Below are 19182 nucleotides of genomic sequence, written 5' to 3' on the forward strand. Positions count from 1 at the left end.
CCTTCTTTTCTTGGCTCCTTTTTGTTCTTTTTGACTATCCTTTCCTCTTTTACACATAACCACACACACTCGTACACACACTCACACACACACACACACACACACACACACACACACACACACACACACACACACACACACACACACACACACACACACACACACACACAAATGCACGCATACACACAGCGACTCACTTGGTGAGGAAGAAAGGGTGAAAGACGTAGAAGGTGGACTGGCCGCCCAGGTCGAAGATCTTGAAGGAGACCTGCATCTTGCCTTCGCGAATTGTCGCATCAAAGTCCATGTCCTTGATTGCCTTCTCCACCTCCTCCTTCGAAACGGATGGTGTGGTCACGGCAACGACGTCAGCATCGTCGTCACCAACGTCGGCGTGGCTGGAAGCTGGGTGCTGCTCCTTTGCTGCAGGCGTTGCTGTGGAGGCATCACGACCTGCAGCAGGTGCAGGCACGGCTGCGGTGGACGCCTTGTCGGATGAGGGGGTGGAAGTTGTGGATGTGTCACGGCCCTTCTTGCGCTGCTTCTTGGCATCCTTGTCCTCGTTCTCGCGCTGGTGCTGGTTAACACGGGTGGCGTGCTGCGCCTGTGCCTTTGCTGACGCGCGCTTCAGCTCCTCGTCCACGCCGGCCTCGCGTGCCATCGCCGTGCCAACGAGACTGCGGATGAACTCGGACGTGCTCTGGTCACTCTCCTGCACGAGATGTGGAAGGGTGGGTGTTTGTGAGTGTTGGTGAACAATGACATAAGGTGGTGATTGATCGAATGATGGTGGAAAGTGTTGGTACAAGGTGGATGCACATATCACACACACACACACACAATCACGTGCACATACACGCAACTAAACGTACCTTCCAGTCGCACACTTCCATGGTGTGGACGGTGACTCTCATGTCATCGGTGGTGGCGCCGAGCGTGGAGTGCTGCTGCTTGTTGAACGGCTTACCCCTGAGCGAGTTCACAAGCGTCGTCTTGCCCGCGCGGCCCTGGCCAGATACTCCCATCTTGGCTCGCCCCGCCATGTGCGTGTCGGAGCGCTCCGCAATGTCCATCATGCGCGCCTGCACCGCCTCTCTGTGCACCTGTGTACATCAGCGGGGGCATTGGCGTTGGCGGGGAATGAATGGATGATGGTGTATGATGGTGGATGATGGCGGCGCACAAGACGATAAGGCGGATGCGTGTGTTGCAAGAGGTTCACAGGAAAAAAAGTCTGAAGTGGTACAGCAGTGCAAACGACAATGGGTTTCCTGTGCACGTACATGCTCTGTATCTGGTGTGTCTGAAGCTGTCATGTCCGCCTGCTGCTGCTCTTGCTTTGGTTGTTGCTGTTGTTGCTGTGGTTGTTGCTGGGGTTTGCTGTCTGGGTCGAGCCCTGGGATACTGGTGATGGCGTGGAAATTGCGTTTCTGCGCCACCATGAATGGTGTTCCACCCTGTGGATGTTGGATGCGGACAGAGTGAGCGAGCACAGAAGCAGTGCACATTGAAAAGAGGCGCGGTTGTGCAATAAAGGCGTCGCACCCACGGCACATGCGCGCGTACCCTGATGTTCTTGACGGCAGTGTCTGCGCCCTTCTTCAGGAGCAGCTCCACGACGGCGGGCTGGTTGTGCCTGCAGGCAACGTGCAGCGGTGTGTCGCCCTGTGTTTGGGTGGGGGGCAGGAAGGGGCATGGCACGTGTGGTGAGGATCTGTTGGAAACGAACACACGGCCGGTGCAACCATGAGCGAGCGCCGTTCACATACAAGCACAACACACACATGATGAACATACCCGCTTGTCCTGTTGGTTGATGTCTGCATTGTCCTGCTCCATGAGGGAGGTGACAACGGAAGCGTCGCCATCCCTGCAGGCGGCAAACAGTTGCTCATGCTGCCGCTTCTTCTCCTCGCGTGCTTCGTTAAAGGCGGCCTTGCCCTCATCATCGCCACTCCTGTGATCCCACGCGACATTGGGCGCAAGCACCACGCAGCGTGTGTGTGTGTGAGGTGAAGAATTCAGAGAGAAGGCAGGGAGCAAGCGACTAGAGTGGAAGCACGCGTTGACTGACCAATCTGTGTAGAGTTCTCGGTCGACGGGCAGCGCGGCACCAAAGGCGCGGGCGGTGGCGGTGGAGTTCTTGTTGATCCTAAACGAGGACACGTGGTGGTAGCGTGTGGTTGGGAACAGGCAGCAAGTGCGGTGCGTGGGTCAGGAGGGTTGGTGGTTAGGGTTGTGGAGAAATGCAAGCAAGCAGAGAGGAACACACACAGTGTGGCGTGCACTCAAAAGAGTGGCGATTGGTCACACAAATCCACAACAGGACACAGGCGTTCATGAGGCAGGCGCAACGCAATTGACGTACTCAAGCCGAGACAGGGTGCGGTTCTGGTCCAGTGCGGCACCCAGCGCCGCACCGCCAACCGGGGTGATGGAGTTCTTGGTCAAGCTGCAAGTGGCAAGAAATGCATGTTGGAAGAGCAGGGGGAACGGGTGGACAAGCAGCAATTGTCAGTGTCATGGATGAAAGTGGGTTGCATATGGATCACGTGCACGCGTACTCGCTCGCACATCAGGTCCTACGACATTGAAGTCACAATGGCGGAAGCAAAGGGGGCAATGCCAGTTGTACAAGATGTGGCAGCATTTGTGGCACAGGTGAAGGCTGGAAGCATCTGTTGGTTGGTCAAACAAGCAAGTCGCAGGGACATCGTGGGTGGCTTGCAGTGCCTCCATCTGCACATGGGTATTGCAGAAGAAGCGCCTAAAGACACACATTTCAAAGAGGAGCTTCCACTCACTGGAGTTGTTTGAGGGCCGTGTTGTGCTTCAGCATCTCCGCCAACGCCACAGCGCCCTCAGGACCGATGGAATTGCCATCCAGGCTGCCAAGACGGTATGATGCCACGCAGGGCGATGTTGCCACATGGATGAGAAAGAGTGAGTGAGTGAGTGATGATGATTGTTGTAGGTGTCAACACAGTCATCAATCCACACATGTGCACGTGATAAGGTGCAACGACAGTGACGCAGCATACATGTACATGTGTGCGTGTACACACTCACTCGAGCCTTTTGAGGGTCGTGTTGTGCTTCAACATCTCCGCCAACGCCACGGCGCCCTCATCGCCGATGGAGTTGTTGTACAGGCTGTCAAGACGGTATGGTGGATGCCACACAGGGCGATGATGCCACATGGGTGAGGAAGAGTGAGTGCGTGCGTGCGTGATGATGATTGTTGTGGGTGGCAACACAGTCACCAATCCACACATGGGCACGTGTGCACGTGATAAGGTGCAACAGGCAGTGACGCAGCACACATGTGTGTGTGTGTGTGTGCGTGTACACTCACAAGAGTTCTTTGAGGGTCGTGTTGTGCTTCAGCATCTCCGCCAACGCCACAGCGCCCTCATCGCCGATGGAATTGTTGTCCAGGCTGTGCAGGCACACACGAAACGCGGGGAGCGAAGGTGAACACACGGCCAAACATGCGCAAACAGGGGAGGAGAAAAGGGGTGCAACATGCAACACCGCCATCCCAATCAACCATGCATGTCACACGGTGCAGATTCATCATCACCACGCACTAGAGTCGTTTGAGGCAGGTGTTGTCCTTGAGCGCCTCGGCCACCGCACGCGCCCCAATGACGCCGAGGCCAGCATCATACAAGCTAACATTCCAAATGGTGTGTGTCATGCAATGAGCAAGAAGACTGAGGATGAAGAGAGCAAAAACATGAGGGTGCCAGTCCCAACCTGCCACAAACACACACAGTGTGTCCAGGCGGTGCGAGGGGACGCGCACACGTAAACACCCAACAGCAAGCCACACCAAGCTCATTGCAACACAAGGACAAGCCAAGCAGAGAGAGAGGGGAGAATAAGCACAACCACAAGAAGTGTCCGTGTGTCCAACACATGCATGCATGTTCCAACACGTCGTTTTGGTTGCTTTTGCACTCACTCTGCTATCTCCCCACACGTGTTGTTGGCGATGGCTCTGATCTTGTCCTTCACCCGTTTCTCCTTCTTTGCAGGCAGCTTCGTTTGCGCCAGCAACGCCTCCACCTCCCTCCTCGCTCTCTTCTCGGACATGGCGGCGCGTCGTCTTTTCTCCTTGTGGCTTGTTGTGACGTGTTCGTGAGTGGCTGGAAGAAGACGACGACAAAATGGACGACGACAACTCAACGCGCTGCTTTTTGTTTTCCTTTGTTGTGTGTGTGTTGTTGTTTTGCGACTCAGCCATCTGGACGATTCGCAAAACCTTACAGAGGTTATCCGCACAGCAGCGCTTCCGTGGAAGATGTTCGTCAACAATCTCTTCGAGAACACAACAAACAAACAGGATGAAGTGCCTCCAGCCAGCAACAACCCGACTCTCTTTGTCGCCGAAAGGAACAACAGCCGCTCCCTCCTCGCTTGGCCTTGCCTGGTCGGTACAACACACCAATGTCTGTAGCCACATCAACACCACAAACATCACCGCCGCTCCACCATCACCACCGTCAAGCGGGTCTCATCATCTTCATCGAGCCATTTACTGAGGAAAGAACAGGTCCGCCACACAATCCAAAACAACGCTCCCAGCCCAACACATCAACACACACACACACACACACACACACACACACACACACACACACACACACACACATCCACACACACAGCAGTGCCCATACGCAACAGGAAGCCAAGCCAACCAAACAACACCAACCCCTCTGCACATCAAACAACACCCTGCAGTCACAAGCCAAAATCAAACACGCACGGCAGCAGCAGCAGCACACATCCACCAAACACACCAAGAACGTGTTCAGCCGTACACAGCGCCATACAATGAAAAGAACAGGCAAGCACAGGAAGGGCGTGACATAAGCAAGCAAGCAAGCAAGCAGGCGAGAGGGAGAGTGAAGGAAGGGAAGAACAGAAGAGAAGAGAAGAGAAGAAGACAAGGGAAGAGAGCAACAAGAGGAATGCGACAGAGGAATCGACAGACATTCAGCCATTCGTTCAACTGGTGCACAAGTTGACACGACACATCACAACATGGCGACTACGCGGACGAGCTAAGTGCCTCAACAGCGCGCTGCACGCGGGTGTGCACCTCGGGGTCCTGCATCAACTGCCCCAACACACCGTGGGCAGGCGAATCCTGCATGTTCTACGAGAGGAAACGACACGAGGGCGTGAGAATGGGGAGTGCAAAGAGGAGGAAGGAGGAGGAAGGAGGAGGAAGGAGGAGGGAAAGTACACAAAGTGCACGACAGTCGCGCATATTCGAGGCAGCAAACACACACACACATCACATAAATCACACACAACACAACCCACGCACCATGAGGCTGTGTACATGCCCTGGCAGTGGGGCTCGTCGACGGCGGCTGCGGGGGTGCCAATCACCTGCACAAACACACGCCCGCACAATCTTCACCGGGCACTCAGGCGCGGTCTCGCGTGGATCTTGCCTACAGAAGCAACAACAAAAGGAAGGCGAGGGAGGTACAGGAAGCAATGGGAGGGGGAACGGGAGAGTTAGTCGGGAACTAGAACGACAGGACACATGCAGCACGACCAGGCCATGCACACACACACACACTCACTCACACAAAGTACAGCGGTAGCACTCACGCTTTGAAGGAGGTATGTGAAGATGTACTTTGCTTCATCGTCGTCTTCTGTAATAGACAGCCAGTCAAGCAGATGTGTCAGCATCTCGTCTGTGCAAGGGTTGATGGTGGATGGGTGGATGAGGAAAAAAAAGCGACGAAAAAGTGACAACAAGAGCAAACAACCAACGCAAAAGGACGGCGAAGGAGTGTACCAACGCACGCACACACACACACACACAACCACACACACCTCTGAGAGGCCGTGTGCAACCTTGACAAAGGCGGAGATGCAGTTCTCGGTCGCGCTGGTGTTGGGCGATTCACGGGAGCCGGGAACCCTGGATCACAGCGAGCAGCGACTCAACAGCCTGAACGCGGCAGGACGACAAGGGGTGGCGGTGAGGCTTGGCAAGCCGAAAGTGGAGAAAGGAGGGAAACGACGAAGCGACATGTTCACACATGTTCATGAACACACACACACACGCACACACACACACACACATACACACACACACACTCTTGCCCTCTTGACCTTGAGCGCACCTTGTGTGGATGTACGTGGGTTGTGGATCCTCCTCCTCAATCTGGGCGGCGCTGGCTTACATAATGTGCATGAGGTCGTGTGCATCCGGCGCAAACATGTCGTTGCAGACAGACACGCCCATCAGGCCGCGCAGCATGCGGTACTGCCTGTCGTTCGCGTGTTGGAGAATGTTCTTCATAAACGGCACAGAATCGTTGTCGTAGTCCTTGAACCGCTCCTGCGCCACGTCGCCAGCACATGCATGCGAACCAGAAACACGATGGCCGCCTCCTTGCTGCCGCTGCAACCAGTGAGGAGCGCAAGCACACCATCACCTCGTCAACTGCCGCTGTTGATGTCATGGCGTGCAGCACCACAACAACCGCCACAATCACGGCCAATCCCTCTTCCAACAACAGTGTGGTGGTCCACGGGCCAAAAGCATCCAACGCAGTGAGCTGCTTGAAACCGGCAGCGTGCAGTGACGGCTATGACCGTGGTGGGAGGCCTCGCTGGCAGAAGATGAGGTGGCGGAAAACAGCAGCAGTTGTGGTTGAAGCTGAGGTGATTGAGATGGGCAGGAGAAGCACAGCTAGCAGCAGCGGGAAACCGGCTGGCAAAAGGGCCTTGAGTGCACCGCCACAACGCCGCGCAGGACAGCAAGCAGTGCAGCTGTTGCTGTGTCAATGTGGTGTGGTTGACGATGGCGTGAATACGCATGCATGCACACGCACACACACACACATGGCAGTGTCGGGGATGGTGATGATGATGTGGCAGGTTGAGGTGGGGCCACGTGCTGGCAGCACTCAATCACAGCAAAGGTGCAATGCCCGTGGCTGTCGGTGGCTGCGGTTGGTTGATGCGGGGATACGGCGACGATGTGTGTGGGTGGTTGGCTGCTGCAGCACAGCCTGCGCTGGGCCGGAATCGGTGTGTGCACGCGTGCAACGGGAGGGTGGGGAGCAAGATGCAGGCGCTCCACTGGGCGGGGGTGATGCGACCTGTGTGAAGACAAAAAACGGAGAGAAGGGAGAACTGACGATGAGAAGCTGTCGTGCACGACGTGCCAGTGCAGCCCTGCATCAGCACATTTGGGGCGCTGAATGGTGTTGTGTTGACGAGGGGTGGTCGGTGTGCGTGGTTGCTTCGACATGCGGGTGGGGCAACGAGTGCAAATGAATTCAATCACACACACACACACACACACACACACACACACACACACACACACACACACACACACACACACACACACACACACACATCTTGTGTGGCGCTGGGAGCGATGCCTGCTGGTGCGTGTCAACCAGCAGTGCCAGTGGTGTCAGCCATGGCGGCATGGAAGCGGAAGTGTGGTGGTGGGATCCTTCACCTCAGTGCACATCCCAGCCACCACGCTGGAGACCACGAGCTGGCTCACTGTCTCCGTGCCCGTGCATGGCACCGACCGCCGTATGGCAGCGGTGATGACAATGTCAGAGGCCTGCTCTGAAGCAAGCACACATCGTGACAGGGGTTAAGGAGAGAGTATGTGTGTGGGGTGTGGGGTGTGATTGACGAGGGGAGGTGGTTGACAAGAACAAAGACGTGCTGAGGGGATAAGTGGGGGAAGAAGGCGTGCAAACTGTGGTGTGCATGTCGCGTCACACAGCGCATTGAGGTACAGTGCAGTGCAATGGAAATCCCAGGCAACATCCCCCCCCACCCCATCAGCCACACATACCGAGACAGAGCGAGAGAGAAGGAAGTGCCTCTTGTTGTCGTGGCACACGGTGATGGCACCCGCTCAAGTACACGGTGCTGTCATTCAAGCCACCATCATCATCCTCATCGTCAGCCTGCAAAACAGGTGGTGGTGGTGGAGATGAAGACACACAGCGTTGCAGCCAAAGGCAAAGGGGGAGGTGAGAGGCATGTGACTTGAGACGTGTGAGTGAGGGGGGGGGGGGAGAAGTGGAGAAGAGATGGTGTGCAGAGAGCAGGTAAAGCAAGGGGTGTGCAAGGGAAAGAAAGGGAGAGAGGACTGCGAGGCAGGGAGGAACAGTGTGAAGGAAGCAGAGCTGTGAGTACAACACACACGCACGCACCACGTGGTGGACGTGTCGCTCGTCCAAGTGGAGTGAATGAATACATGTCCCTTGGCTTGCTTGCTTCTTGCTTGTGTGCTGGCTCGTCTGCTTGATTGATTGATTGATGGATTGCTTGTGTCATTGTCATCATCATCAATATCCCCCCTGCTGCTCCCTGCTGCTGTTGTTGTTGTGGTTGCTGCTGCTGTTGTTGTTGTTGCTGAGTGTGTGACCAAACCACCACCGCCAACCACCACCACCACCACGCACCTCCCCATCCATCCTTTCCTTTCGTCGCAGCGAATGCAGCGTGTGTGTGTGTGTGTGTGTGTGTGTGTGTGTGTGTGTGTGTGTGTGTGTGTGTGTGTGTGTGTGTGTGTGTGTGTGTGTGTGTGTGTGTGTGTGTGTGTGTGTGTGTGTGTGTGTGTGTGTGGTGTGTGTGTGTGCATTGCGCGCAACCAGCCACGACAAACGTCTGTTGTGCGTGTTTGTGCAGAAGACGGGGAAAGCTGAAATCAGTCGATGACACGACGACTGTGGAGATGTGGCAGCCCAAACTCGCTTCTTGCTTGCACGCTTCTTCTTCTTCTTCTTGTTCTCTTTGGTGCAGTGCACACAACGAGGGAAGGTAAGGCAAGGAAGGAAGGAGGGGGTGATGTGGCAGTCACCGCAACAGCAGCATGGGGGAGAAGAGAGATGTGGGAGAGGGGAAGAGGGGATTGTTGGTGATCGCTACCCAGTCACCAACAGCCAACCAGACCAATGTGGAAGAAAGGTCTCTGACACACACACACACACACACACACACACACACACACACACACACACACATGCACACAAAACAGGCGTCACGTCAACGATCCTCAGGTTAGCCAACACACACCATGCCCGCTGTCCCTTCCTCGACTTCTGCTTCTTGTTCTTGTTCTTGTTCTTGTTCTTCTTCTTCTTGGGCACTATTCGTTCGCTCCATGCGTCACGCAACCAAGTACGTGAACGTGGGACGCGGTGTCCTGTTTGTGGTGGCAGTGCTGTCGGTTGTTGCTGTTGCTGTCTTGTTGTGGCTGTGGGTGTGGATTCCCTTCTTTCCTTCTTCATCTTGTGGCACAAGGATGGGTCTGCTGAAAGTGGTGGTTTCGTCGTCGTCAGGTCGTCGTTGTTGTGCTTGGCTAACGTGAGCATGTGCTGTTCTCTTGTGGTTGGATATGGCAGTGGCCTGCAGAAACCTAACGACGCTCTTGAGAGTGCACTGGCAACACTTGCCGCTGATATACGCATACCACAAGGCAAGCGACAAGCAGTGTCATTCACGGCCACCTGCGAGGTGGGTGCAATCACACCTCCGCTCTGTGTGTGTTGTGCGTGTGTGTGTGTGTGTGTGTGTGTATCAGTGCACGGTGGTGATCCGATTTCCAAACCACAGTCCCTGCTGTCACTGCTGCTGTCTTGCTGCTGCTGGTGCTGCTGCTGTTGGCACGTGTGTTCTCACGGATGCATCGTCTCTTCCTCCCACGCAAACAACAAACAGACAGGAATCCGCAAGTGAGAGTGGCGGAGACCAAGGCACCAGCAATACAGAAGGCCACCTTTGAGTGGGACGCACCTCCAGAGCGGTACCGGAGCGAGCAATCACAGCATTTGCGCTGACATCGGTCAGTCTTCTCTCGTGGTCACACATCATTCATCCCCCAGCTTGCAATCAAGTCAGTTCACATGGCATACACGCTATAGGTGCTCATCACCTGCCCCATGCACACGTGGTTTTCACGCACACACCCCACAGCAGCCCGCTTGCGTGGTATCATCTCGCTGGACATGAGTGTTGGGGATGATGATGGCATGCCCACGTCGCAGCATGACAGTGAGCGACGTGTGTGTGTGTGTGTGTGTGTGTGTGTGTGTGTGTGTGTGTGTGTGTTTCTCATTACGCTCAGCCACCGTGTGATGACGGCTCATCACTCCTGCGCACGTTCCCTCGCTCACTGCAACACCCATCTCGCCACCGTTAACGAACAGGTTGCCATCCACTGGATGCCCTTGATTGAGTCGATGGAGCAGAATGTTGGTAACATTGGCAAGATGCTGCTCGTGGCGGGACAGAGCGAATGCTTTCAAAAGTATGCGCACGCTGTATGTGTAAGCGTGTGTACATATGTGTCGTCGACGTGGTCATTCTTCCATGCGTCTGCTGTCTGTTCTTTGCTTGTGATCGTTTGATCTTGTGCTACGATGTGTGGTCCTAATCTCTGTTCCTCGTGCGTGTTTGGGCCACAGGGTACACCTGGAAGCTGAAGAGAGGAAGGGAGACGCTGCTCCGGCACAAGGATGATGGTGACATGAGGTGCGACCACCGAATTGTGTTGTTGTTGCGGGCGCATTGCGGCCGACGCCGCTGCTGCTGCTGCTGATGGTGGTGCAGCTGTGCACACTGAACCACTCATCACTCGCCATCGTCTTGCAATCCTTCTGTGCGGTTCTCTTCACGACTTCGTCTCTACAGCTTCATGTCTGCCGAAGAGAATGAACTCTTTGACACAGTGCGTGTGTTTGTGTGTGTGTGTGTGTTTGTGTGTGTGTGTGTGTGTGTGTGCGTGTGCGTGTGCGTGTGTGTGTGTGTGCAGCGGTTTGTTGCAGATATCTCCCAACACTCCTCCCATCCCCTTTCATCCGCGCGCCTCATCACACAACAAATGCACCCATCGTCTCCACCACAACCACCACTGTTACCAGAACGCACTGCCCCGAGATGCCGCTGCACCATCGCACTGCCAATGACGGCCCCTGATGTCAGCGATGACCGCACGGCATATCCATCGATGCTCTTCGCACGTGCCCATCGTTCAAGGCGAAGATCCACCAACACAGCAACAGCAACAGCAACGGCGTGGAATGGCGTGCAACCGAAGCATGATGACCTCACACTCTTTGTCCGCGTGTGTGTTATGATTGCGTGTTCATGCGTGCGTGCATCTATGGCAGGTGTACGTATACCCTCTGAGTGCTGACGAAGAGGCCGCCCCTGCCAGCCATCTACCGCGCCATCCGAACCGCCATCCGTGACGGCCGTACAGCACCGATGACCCGTCCAGGGCTTGCCTCCTCGTCCCAGGCACCGACGTGTCGTGCTGGTGTGAAGGTGCGCTGTGTGTTTGTGTTTGTGTTGTGTGTGTGTGTGTGATTGTGTGTGATTGTGTGTGTCGCGTCGGTGCAGATGCACGGGCTTCCACAGCAGTCACTATCACCCACCACCACCTCATAATTGTGTTTGCGCGCTTGCGGCTGAAAGATTGCATGCACAGCACGTACTCTGGCAACATTGAGTCGATGCATCCCGTGAGCGCAGCCATCGAGCGCAATCTCTCCAGATGAGGTGGTGGTTTGTTGTTGCTTGTGGTGCTTGTGGTGCTGGTGGTCCTTGTGGATCTTGATGTCGTGCGTGCGAGAGAACCTGTGTTCATGGCTGCCTTCCAAACACACACACACACACGCACACACACACGCTCACATGTGATGATGCATGGCAGACTTGCGTATCGAAAAGAGGGTCGCAACCATATCCTGTTTGAGTACAGTGACGCACCATGTCTCCCCTGGCATGCAGAACACGCCATCGTCGCCAAGGTACAACACTTATGTGTGTGTGTGCTGGAACATGACTGTGCGTGCCTACGCTCACCATCTACGACTGCTGTTGCTTACACTTCACCAATGCCGCCTTGTTTCGCATCACCACCTGCATCAGGTTGGCCTGAGCGAATTCCACCATCGCAATGGCCTCGGTGTGTCCATGCCACTCTTCTCCATGGTGACATTCATTCATTCACACCGGAGCGACGCGTTCCGCCCGCACAAACAGAAAGTACCTCGTCACCTTCAGGTCTGTGCATGTGTGTGTGTGTATGTGACGTGGTGCGATGTGGGGTTCGATGTTCACTGCTGCTGCTGCTGGTTGATTTGAGGGGTTGGTGTCGCTCACTGTACCACCACTCGCGCTTCTTGTGCCACTGCAACCTCACTCCAAACCTGTTGTGGTGCCGCTGCTTGACGTGTGTCTTCTTTCCCTGTTTGCAGAGACACCAACCAAGTCTGCTCGTTCTTGGTGCCATGTGCAACCACCTCCCCAAGCTGCACAATGGCAGGTGTGGTGTGCTGCGCGTGCGAGTGTTGTGTGTTCTTGTGTTCCGTGTGTGTGTCGTGTGTTGCCTCGGAGTCAGCTGGTTTTGGTGCTGTGTGCGTGTCTGTCTGGATCCACCTCACACACACACACACACACCACTTGCGTTTGTGCTTGGATGCGCAGGGGCATTGTGTGGGTGTACGCGTGTCGGTGGTTTGGCGAAGAGCGCATGGGCCGTGAGGGGAAGGGTGGATATGACCCCTCGTGTAAGCAGGCAGAGGAAGAGTTCAACAAGTACATGTACACGGAACTGGCGCTGGAGACCAAGTTTGGGCTCATCGTGGAAGCATTTGGGTACCACCCCTTCAGGTGTGTGTGTGTGTGTGTTTGTGTGTGTGAGAGAGAGAGAGAGAGTGAGTGTGTGTGTGTGTGTGTGTGTGTTTTGCAGACGATTTCGGTCCTGTTTGTGCTCTCACCACCTTCCATCTCCTGTCACCCCCTTTCATGCCTCATAGATCATGGCTGCGGGTACCATCCCCGTCATTGTCGTCGATCACTACGTGCTGGTGCGTATGGATGGATTGTACATTGTGTGTGTGTTTGTGTGTTTCTTGTGTGTCACATCACTGTGTGGATGTGCCCCTCCCGTCGCTCATGGCGCTGTGATGTGATGTTCTGGCGTTTCCTTTTTGCATTCTTGCAGCCCTACCAGGACCTGCTGGACTGGGAGACGTTCAGCATCCGCATTCCCGAGCACAGGCTCCTCGAGGTGCGGTGACAGATCGGTGACATGGGTATGTGAAGCGATGCGTGAGGGGTGATGTGCTTTGGTGGTTTTGTGTTTGGTGATGGCACGTCGCTCACACACACACACACACACACACACACACACACACACACACACACACACACACACACACACACACACACACACACACACACACACACAACTGTGTTCAGCTTCCGAGGATCCTGCGGTCGATCCCTGATGAGGTGGTGGAGACGATGCAGAGACCCGTTGTGTTTGTGTTTGAGGAGTTCTTCAAGTCCCTCTGTACCCAAGTGCACACAGGTGAGGGAGTGAGTCATTGGGACAGGGAGTTCTGGAGTGAGTGTGGCGAGGTTTGTGGTGCGTGCGTTGCTCGCTTGTTCTCGTGTCCATTCCACCACTCTCACCATCTGCCAACTCGTGTGTCATGCTTGTGCTATTTGCTACTGTCAACGCTGGAGTCTGCCAGGATCACCCTGTTCAGCGGCGACAACGCGTGGCAGGTGTGTGTGTGTGTGTGTGTGTGTGTGTGTGTGTGTGTGTGTGTGTGTGTGTGTGTGTGTGTGTGTGTGTGTGTCTATGTGTACGTGCTCTTCTCCACCCATCCACACGCCATCATCATTACCACCTCATTTTCTTGTGTTTCCTCACATCCTTTCCTTCCCATCCTCAACACCGCCAACACCACCACCCTCCACGCTTGCTCGTTTCCCCTTCCCTCCTGCTGTCGCCACACAGAGGGCCTTGAGCCAGCAGCTGTCACCCCTCCCCCTCCATCAACCAACCACCACTGCTCTGGTGGGATGAACAGACGGGCGTTGCCATGTGATGACCATCCAGCCACGCTTGTGCGGCTGTGGAAGCAGCAGCACCAACACACACCACAAAGCAAGCGAGCGATGAACAACGTGAGTGCATCACTGTACATGTATGTGTGTGTGTATGCTGCGCACAGCGCCAGCGTGCGTGTTTTGTGGTCGCTGTCTTTGTTGCCCCTGTCTCCCCTTGTTGTCCCACATTAATGTGTGCATGTATGTGTGGTGTGGCTGCCTGTTTTGCCTTGCTTGATGCGCTGTCTCATTCGTCGTTCTCACACACAACTGCCTGCACACCTGCACATTCTCCACCTTGCAGCAGCTGCTTATCTTCCCCTCTCTTTCTCGCCCTCCCTGGCGGCCATCACAACAACAACAACAGCAGCCAACACACCCTCCACCGCCGATGTAGCAGCAACAGAGAATGCACCACCACCACCACTTGCTGCTGAACGCATCCCAACCAAGCAAGCAAGCAAGCAAGCAACCCATCGCCCACTGCTGCTGGCGGAAGCTGGCTGTTTGCTGCTGGGAACAGGTGGCGACAGCACAAGTTGCACTTTCGGCTGGAACCAGCAGAGGTGATGTGAGGGCGAGAAGAAGAGGGAAAACGGAGAGGAGATGTATGTTGGCTGGATGAGGTGGGGTGAGATGGATGAGGTGGGGTGGGGGATGCTGGGTGAGTACGGTGTGGTGTGGTGTGGTGTGGCTGGTGACAGAGGATGGTAGTGGTGGTGGTGTGAGGAAGAGGGATGGATGGATGGATGGGGTGCAGCATGTCTTGTTCCTTCCTTCTGTTTTCTGTTTTCTCTCCCTCTTCCCTTTCTTCTTCACACCTGCATGCACAACACCAGCAGCGACAGCAGCAGTATGACTGCGCACACATATCAATGCTCCCTCTTCCCTCCCACTCACTCACCATGCTGGTGTTCGCACACAACCACACACTTACAGGCGATGCACACGCACAAGCAGCAGGATGAGGGAAATGTCGAGGATACTTGTCACGCGTGCCAGCTGCACTCGCCTCGCACATGGTATGTGGGTGGTGATGAGTGATTGGTTGGTTGTGTGATGGGGCTGTGACGATGGGGTGTAATGAAGTGAACGAGGGAAGAGGGTTGATGGAGATGATGGTCACACACCGACACACACACACACACGCACACACACCGACACACACCCACGTGGTGCGTGTGATGTCAATCACTCGTTCTGCTGTGCTGACGTGATGGTTTGCGCTGTGCCTATTGTGTTCTGTTCCCATCCACGTTCCCTGCAACCACACGCACACACACACGCATGCACAGGTGGTGAGGTACCAGCACACATCACTTGGAAGCGGGCTCGCATGCCGACTGCTGCTGCTGCAACTCCCCCAATTCGGCTGCCGCTGCTGTGCTCATGCAGTATTCCTACATGTGAGCAAGGTGAGCCCATCATGGATGCTTTGGTTGGCACATGGTGCATGTGTTGTTGTTGCTGCTGCTGTGCCTGGTGCAGCAGTGTAGCTGTGCAACTCACATGCAATGTGTGCATGTGTGTGTTTGCGGCTGTAGGGAGCGACTGCGTGAGGATCGTTGGCGGATGATGGGCGGTGCACACACATGATGGATTGGGAGGAGCAGCTGTGGACACACACGTCCATGGTCATGGCGGGCACATCCAACCACAGCGACGCCATCAGGCGCAGATGTGTGTGTGTGTGTGTGTGGTTATGGTGGGGCGAGGAGGAGGAAAGCAGAGGATGAGCAGGAAGCTGAATACGCCTGCTGTGCTCACATGCCATGCCTGTGCCTTGTGTGTGATGATGCCGTTGTGTCTTGTCGTTGTGTGTTGGTTGCATGGGCGCCAGGGCCACATCAGAGGAGGGGAAAGCAGCCGCCATGAACGACCCAATCATCATCACCCTCCCCATTTCTCTCTCCTTTCTTTCTTCCACCTCAGCTCCGCTGTCACCGTCATCGCCATCGACTGCACAGCCGCCATCACACCCAGCTGACACCAGCCTCAATCTGGCGTGAGGCAGACATTGCACATGTCAGTCGCTCTGATGAAAAGGTGAGCAATGTGTGTGTGCATGGTGGTGGGATGAGTGGGGACAACATGTGTGCGTGCGTGTGAATGTGTGTCAATGCGGGTGGTTGGATGGGGCTGGCGGGTGGTTGATGATGCTTCGCTGTCAACCTCACCCCCCCTGCATTCTTCCCATCTTGTGTGCGTGCACACACATTTGACAGCGTTGAGGAGGCGCATGAAGCGGTGGAACCAACGACGATGACGATGACGAGTGATGGAGGTGAGAAGGGCGACTTAGATGTGTGTGTGTGTGTATGGTTGACACGTTGTATTTCCTTCTTCGCTTCCCTCTTTCCTTGTCTGTTCTGTCCACTCATGTGTCTGTTCTTCTCTCCTGTTTTTCGATTGATTTGGACACAGGGCCATGTATCCCGCTTCCATCCAACCGACCAACCAAGCAGCCGAGCGAGCGAGCAAAGGACACGGCGTGGCAAGGGGCCGTTGTTTTCACCCTTTCCACCACCAGCAGCAACAGCAACAGCGGATGTGTGGCTGCATTGTGGATGAACTGACCCTCTGTCCATCTCCTCCTCCTCCTCCTCGTCATTTTCACCAACAGCAGCGGATGCGGCCATGGATGTGGAGGTGAGATGAATGATGGTGGTTGTGGTTGTGGTGATGTGGGTGGTGTGTGATGTGTTGGGTGTGAACATCAGCATGTATGCGGGGGTGATTGTGCGGTGCTGGTTGGATGTCGTTGGGTTTGTTGGTGGTGGCAATGGATGTTGTTGTCGTTGATATCCTGATTCTGTGCCAACTCGCCTCTTTCTCCACACGCACACATACAGGGTGTATTGCGCGTCGATGTGCCGTTGCCTCGCGTGACGACGACAATGATGGTGGTGAGTGGTTTGTGGTGGATGTACACGGCGCACGCACACGCATGTGCAGATGTGCTGCTTGTGGCGGTGGTGGTGTGTATCTGTGTTTGGGGATGTGACATGTGCATGCACAGGTGGTGATGTGGGTGATGTGAATGTGGCAAACGAGGTGGATGTGGTTTGTTTCTGCCATACTGGCTCACTGCGTGGTGTCATTCTTGCTGATTTGGTTCTTTGTGCTTGCGCATGTGCACATGTGTGTGATTTGCACAGGACGGTGGCCGATTTCTTCCCAAGCCCTCATGACACGAGCAGGGCGATACACGCACACACAAATGTGAGAGAGAAGAAGGCACAAGGTGAGACGCTGCCGCTGTGTGTGTGTGTGTGTGTGTGCGGTGAAGGGTGGACTGGTGGCAAACACATTCACACGCACGCATGTACACATGTATGCCAACACATCAAAGCAGACATTGGCTGTGGGGTGGTTGCGCTGACGTGTGTCTCACATGAATCAATCACACAACTCAAATGTGTGTGTGTGCGTGGCTGCAGGCGCATGTGTGCGGGTTTCCCCAACCGAATTTCCTTCCTCATTTCCCAACCTATCGCCTTTGCTCTGTGTCATCATCATCATCGGCCTTTCCCATGTGATGTGGCGCGGTTGACGCGTGATCGAGACAGCCGCCAACACAGGTATTGCAGGAGTGTTGGATGTGGTGGATGTGGTGTGCCTGCTTGCTTGCTTGCTTGCTTGCTTGCTTGCTTCGTTGTTCTTGTGTGTAGGTGATGCACCCCACCCACAACATGCTGCATGTTCCCATGCGTGGCCCCTTGTGTCCCTCCTTTCCTGTCCTCACCACCACCGGTCATTGTTGTTCGTCTCTGGTTGGTTTCTTCATGCCTCACAGGCATACACGCAGGCAGGCATGCAAGCTTGTGCTGCTGCTGGTGCTGCTGTGATGACGGCCGTGCGTGTGCACGTGCGCTGTGCACCGTGTTTGGGGCTGCACTGATGAAGACAAGGAAAGACACGGCCCGTGCCCACCACTCTTCCCCTGTCATCTCCTCTTTCTGCTCCATCAGCGATGACGATGGTGGCCGTGACATGTGATTGCGGTTCCCTTGTTTGGCTTCGCTGTGGCACATCGGCTAGCTGTCTGGCTGCATCAAGCACAGGTGAGGATGATCGTTGGCGGCTGGTTGGTTGGTGGGCTGGTTTGTGTGGAGTGGTGAGAAGCGGGGGGAGGAGGGAAGTGACACGGTGGTGGTGGTGATGGCGGTGGTGGTGCAACGTGGGAGTGCGGAGCGAAAGGAGGGAGAGGAAGTGATAGGAGGGCGATGATGTTGGTTGGGGGATGGGGGTGCGTGTGCACATGCACGTGAAATCATGTGGTGGTGGTATCACAGGACAGTGACACACATATCAGTGGCTCATTCCTTTTGCTTGTACCTGCGCACCTGTTTGTGATTGTGTGATTGTGATGATGACTGCAGCAGGCAACACACGGCAGTGGATGCTGGATTGGATTGGCTGGGGTTGACTGGCCATCGTGTCGTGTCGCCTATGTCTCCCTCCCCTTGCTCATCTCAACTGGGAACACACACGGCGATGTGTGCGTGTGTGCATGTGTGTGCATCGCCATCAACCACGCCGACAGCAACACGATGTACGAGGTGAGGGCACGCGATATTGTGTGTGTTTGGTGGAAGGGGTTGGGGGGAAGTTGGGAGGAAGGCGTTCATCATGGCCATCATCACCACCACGGCTGTGTACCTGGTCATGTGACCGTGCATTGGGGGATGGAGATGAGGGGAGAGATATGTTGTCGTTGTGACGGTTGTGTTTTGCATTGCTGTGTATGGGTGTGCGTGGTGCGCTGTCTCACTCTGCAATGCCATGTGTGACTGTGTGTGTGACTGCAGATGTGCGTGCGCGTGTGCGCATTTGCCAGGCAGATGCGTTGATCGACGACGAGGTGTGTGTGGTTGACCTTTGTGTTCTTGTGCCATCACACACAACGCACAACACCAAGCACATCATCATCGCTGCACCCCATGTGTTGTTGTTATCCACTCATGCATGGCATGCTCACATCCACCGCCCTTCCCTTGCTTCTTCTCCTTCTTTCTCTCTGCTGCTACCACCCCTTCCACTGTTTCCCTCCAACTCCCTTTTCACACACAGAGAGGAACCCATCCACATCCAACACCCATGCCCAAACCCACATCCACGCATGCCATGCCATGGCGAGCTGTGCCACCTCAACCAACCCAACTCAACCCAGGCCAAGGAAGAGGATGGAGGGGAAGCAAGGACAGAAGACGTGGGGGATCCCAATAGATGTGTGTGCGTGTGCGTGTGTGCATGTTG

At 55.2% G+C, this 19182-nt stretch overlaps 5 protein-coding genes across 5 annotated transcripts in view; 3 read left to right on the top strand and 2 right to left on the bottom strand.

Annotated features, from left to right (window-relative positions):
• Nucleotides 1-4161, bottom strand: part of PTSG_13152 (uncharacterized protein) — a gene marked incomplete at its 3' end in the record, with an annotated part of 7340 nt that extends 3179 nt beyond the window's left edge. Inside the window, exons 1-12 of the mRNA XM_004987802.1 lie at nt 3968-4161; nt 3591-3674; nt 3356-3439; nt 3070-3153; nt 2805-2888; nt 2369-2452; nt 2075-2152; nt 1798-1957; nt 1567-1665; nt 1284-1457; nt 873-1103; nt 198-712 (exon numbers count right to left, since the gene is read on the bottom strand). Coding sequence (XP_004987859.1) covers nt 198-712; nt 873-1103; nt 1284-1457; nt 1567-1665; nt 1798-1957; nt 2075-2152; nt 2369-2452; nt 2805-2888; nt 3070-3153; nt 3356-3439; nt 3591-3674; nt 3968-4098 — 1808 coding nt within the window. The 5' untranslated portion in view covers nt 4099-4161. The remainder of the gene's footprint in view (nt 1-197; nt 713-872; nt 1104-1283; nt 1458-1566; nt 1666-1797; nt 1958-2074; nt 2153-2368; nt 2453-2804; nt 2889-3069; nt 3154-3355; nt 3440-3590; nt 3675-3967) is intronic.
• An 895-nt stretch (nt 4162-5056) lies between these two features.
• On the bottom strand, nt 5057-8541 carry PTSG_11216 (uncharacterized protein; the record flags this gene model as incomplete). The annotated part of the gene is made up of 13 exons (XM_004987803.1): nt 8226-8541; nt 7910-7976; nt 7511-7626; nt 7179-7215; nt 6880-6984; nt 6746-6813; nt 6471-6623; nt 6216-6436; nt 5863-5950; nt 5628-5715; nt 5435-5463; nt 5335-5403; nt 5057-5164 (listed from the first exon to the last, which is right to left on the bottom strand). Exons 3-13 carry the CDS (start codon nt 7520-7522, stop codon nt 5057-5059), a joined length of 978 nt encoding a protein of 325 aa, XP_004987860.1. The 5' UTR covers nt 7523-7626; nt 7910-7976; nt 8226-8541.
• A 70-nt stretch (nt 8542-8611) lies between these two features.
• Nucleotides 8612-9899, top strand: PTSG_13153 (uncharacterized protein). The gene is made up of 4 exons (XM_004987804.1): nt 8612-8835; nt 9053-9195; nt 9420-9531; nt 9736-9899. Exons 1-4 carry the CDS (start codon nt 8750-8752, stop codon nt 9797-9799), a joined length of 405 nt encoding a protein of 134 aa, XP_004987861.1. The 5' UTR covers nt 8612-8749; the 3' UTR covers nt 9800-9899.
• Nucleotides 9900-10062: 163 nt separating this feature from the next.
• PTSG_11217 (uncharacterized protein) lies at nt 10063-14456 on the top strand. The gene is made up of 17 exons (XM_004987805.1): nt 10063-10077; nt 10224-10324; nt 10482-10548; nt 10708-10748; nt 10938-11045; nt 11207-11343; nt 11494-11540; nt 11732-11828; nt 11950-12084; nt 12279-12346; nt 12508-12693; nt 12840-12890; nt 13028-13093; nt 13285-13396; nt 13563-13596; nt 13832-14001; nt 14228-14456. The coding sequence occupies exons 2-17, from the start codon at nt 10267-10269 to the stop codon at nt 14318-14320; spliced, it is 1470 nt and encodes a 489-aa protein (XP_004987862.1). The 5' UTR covers nt 10063-10077; nt 10224-10266; the 3' UTR covers nt 14321-14456.
• Nucleotides 14457-15655: 1199 nt separating this feature from the next.
• Nucleotides 15656-18516, top strand: PTSG_13154 (uncharacterized protein; the record flags this gene model as incomplete). Its single annotated transcript, XM_004987806.1, has 9 exons — nt 15656-15701; nt 15856-15928; nt 16149-16207; nt 16547-16572; nt 16776-16829; nt 17124-17167; nt 17364-17504; nt 17720-17987; nt 18306-18516. The coding sequence occupies 8 exons, from the start codon at nt 15656-15658 to the stop codon at nt 17769-17771; spliced, it is 495 nt and encodes a 164-aa protein (XP_004987863.1). The 3' UTR covers nt 17772-17987; nt 18306-18516.
• Between the last annotated feature and the right edge of the window lie 666 nt (nt 18517-19182).

The sequence above is a fragment of the Salpingoeca rosetta genome, assembly GCF_000188695.1.
Source record: "Salpingoeca rosetta unplaced genomic scaffold supercont1.41, whole genome shotgun sequence".
Lineage (NCBI taxonomy): Eukaryota > Choanoflagellata > Craspedida > Salpingoecidae > Salpingoeca > Salpingoeca rosetta.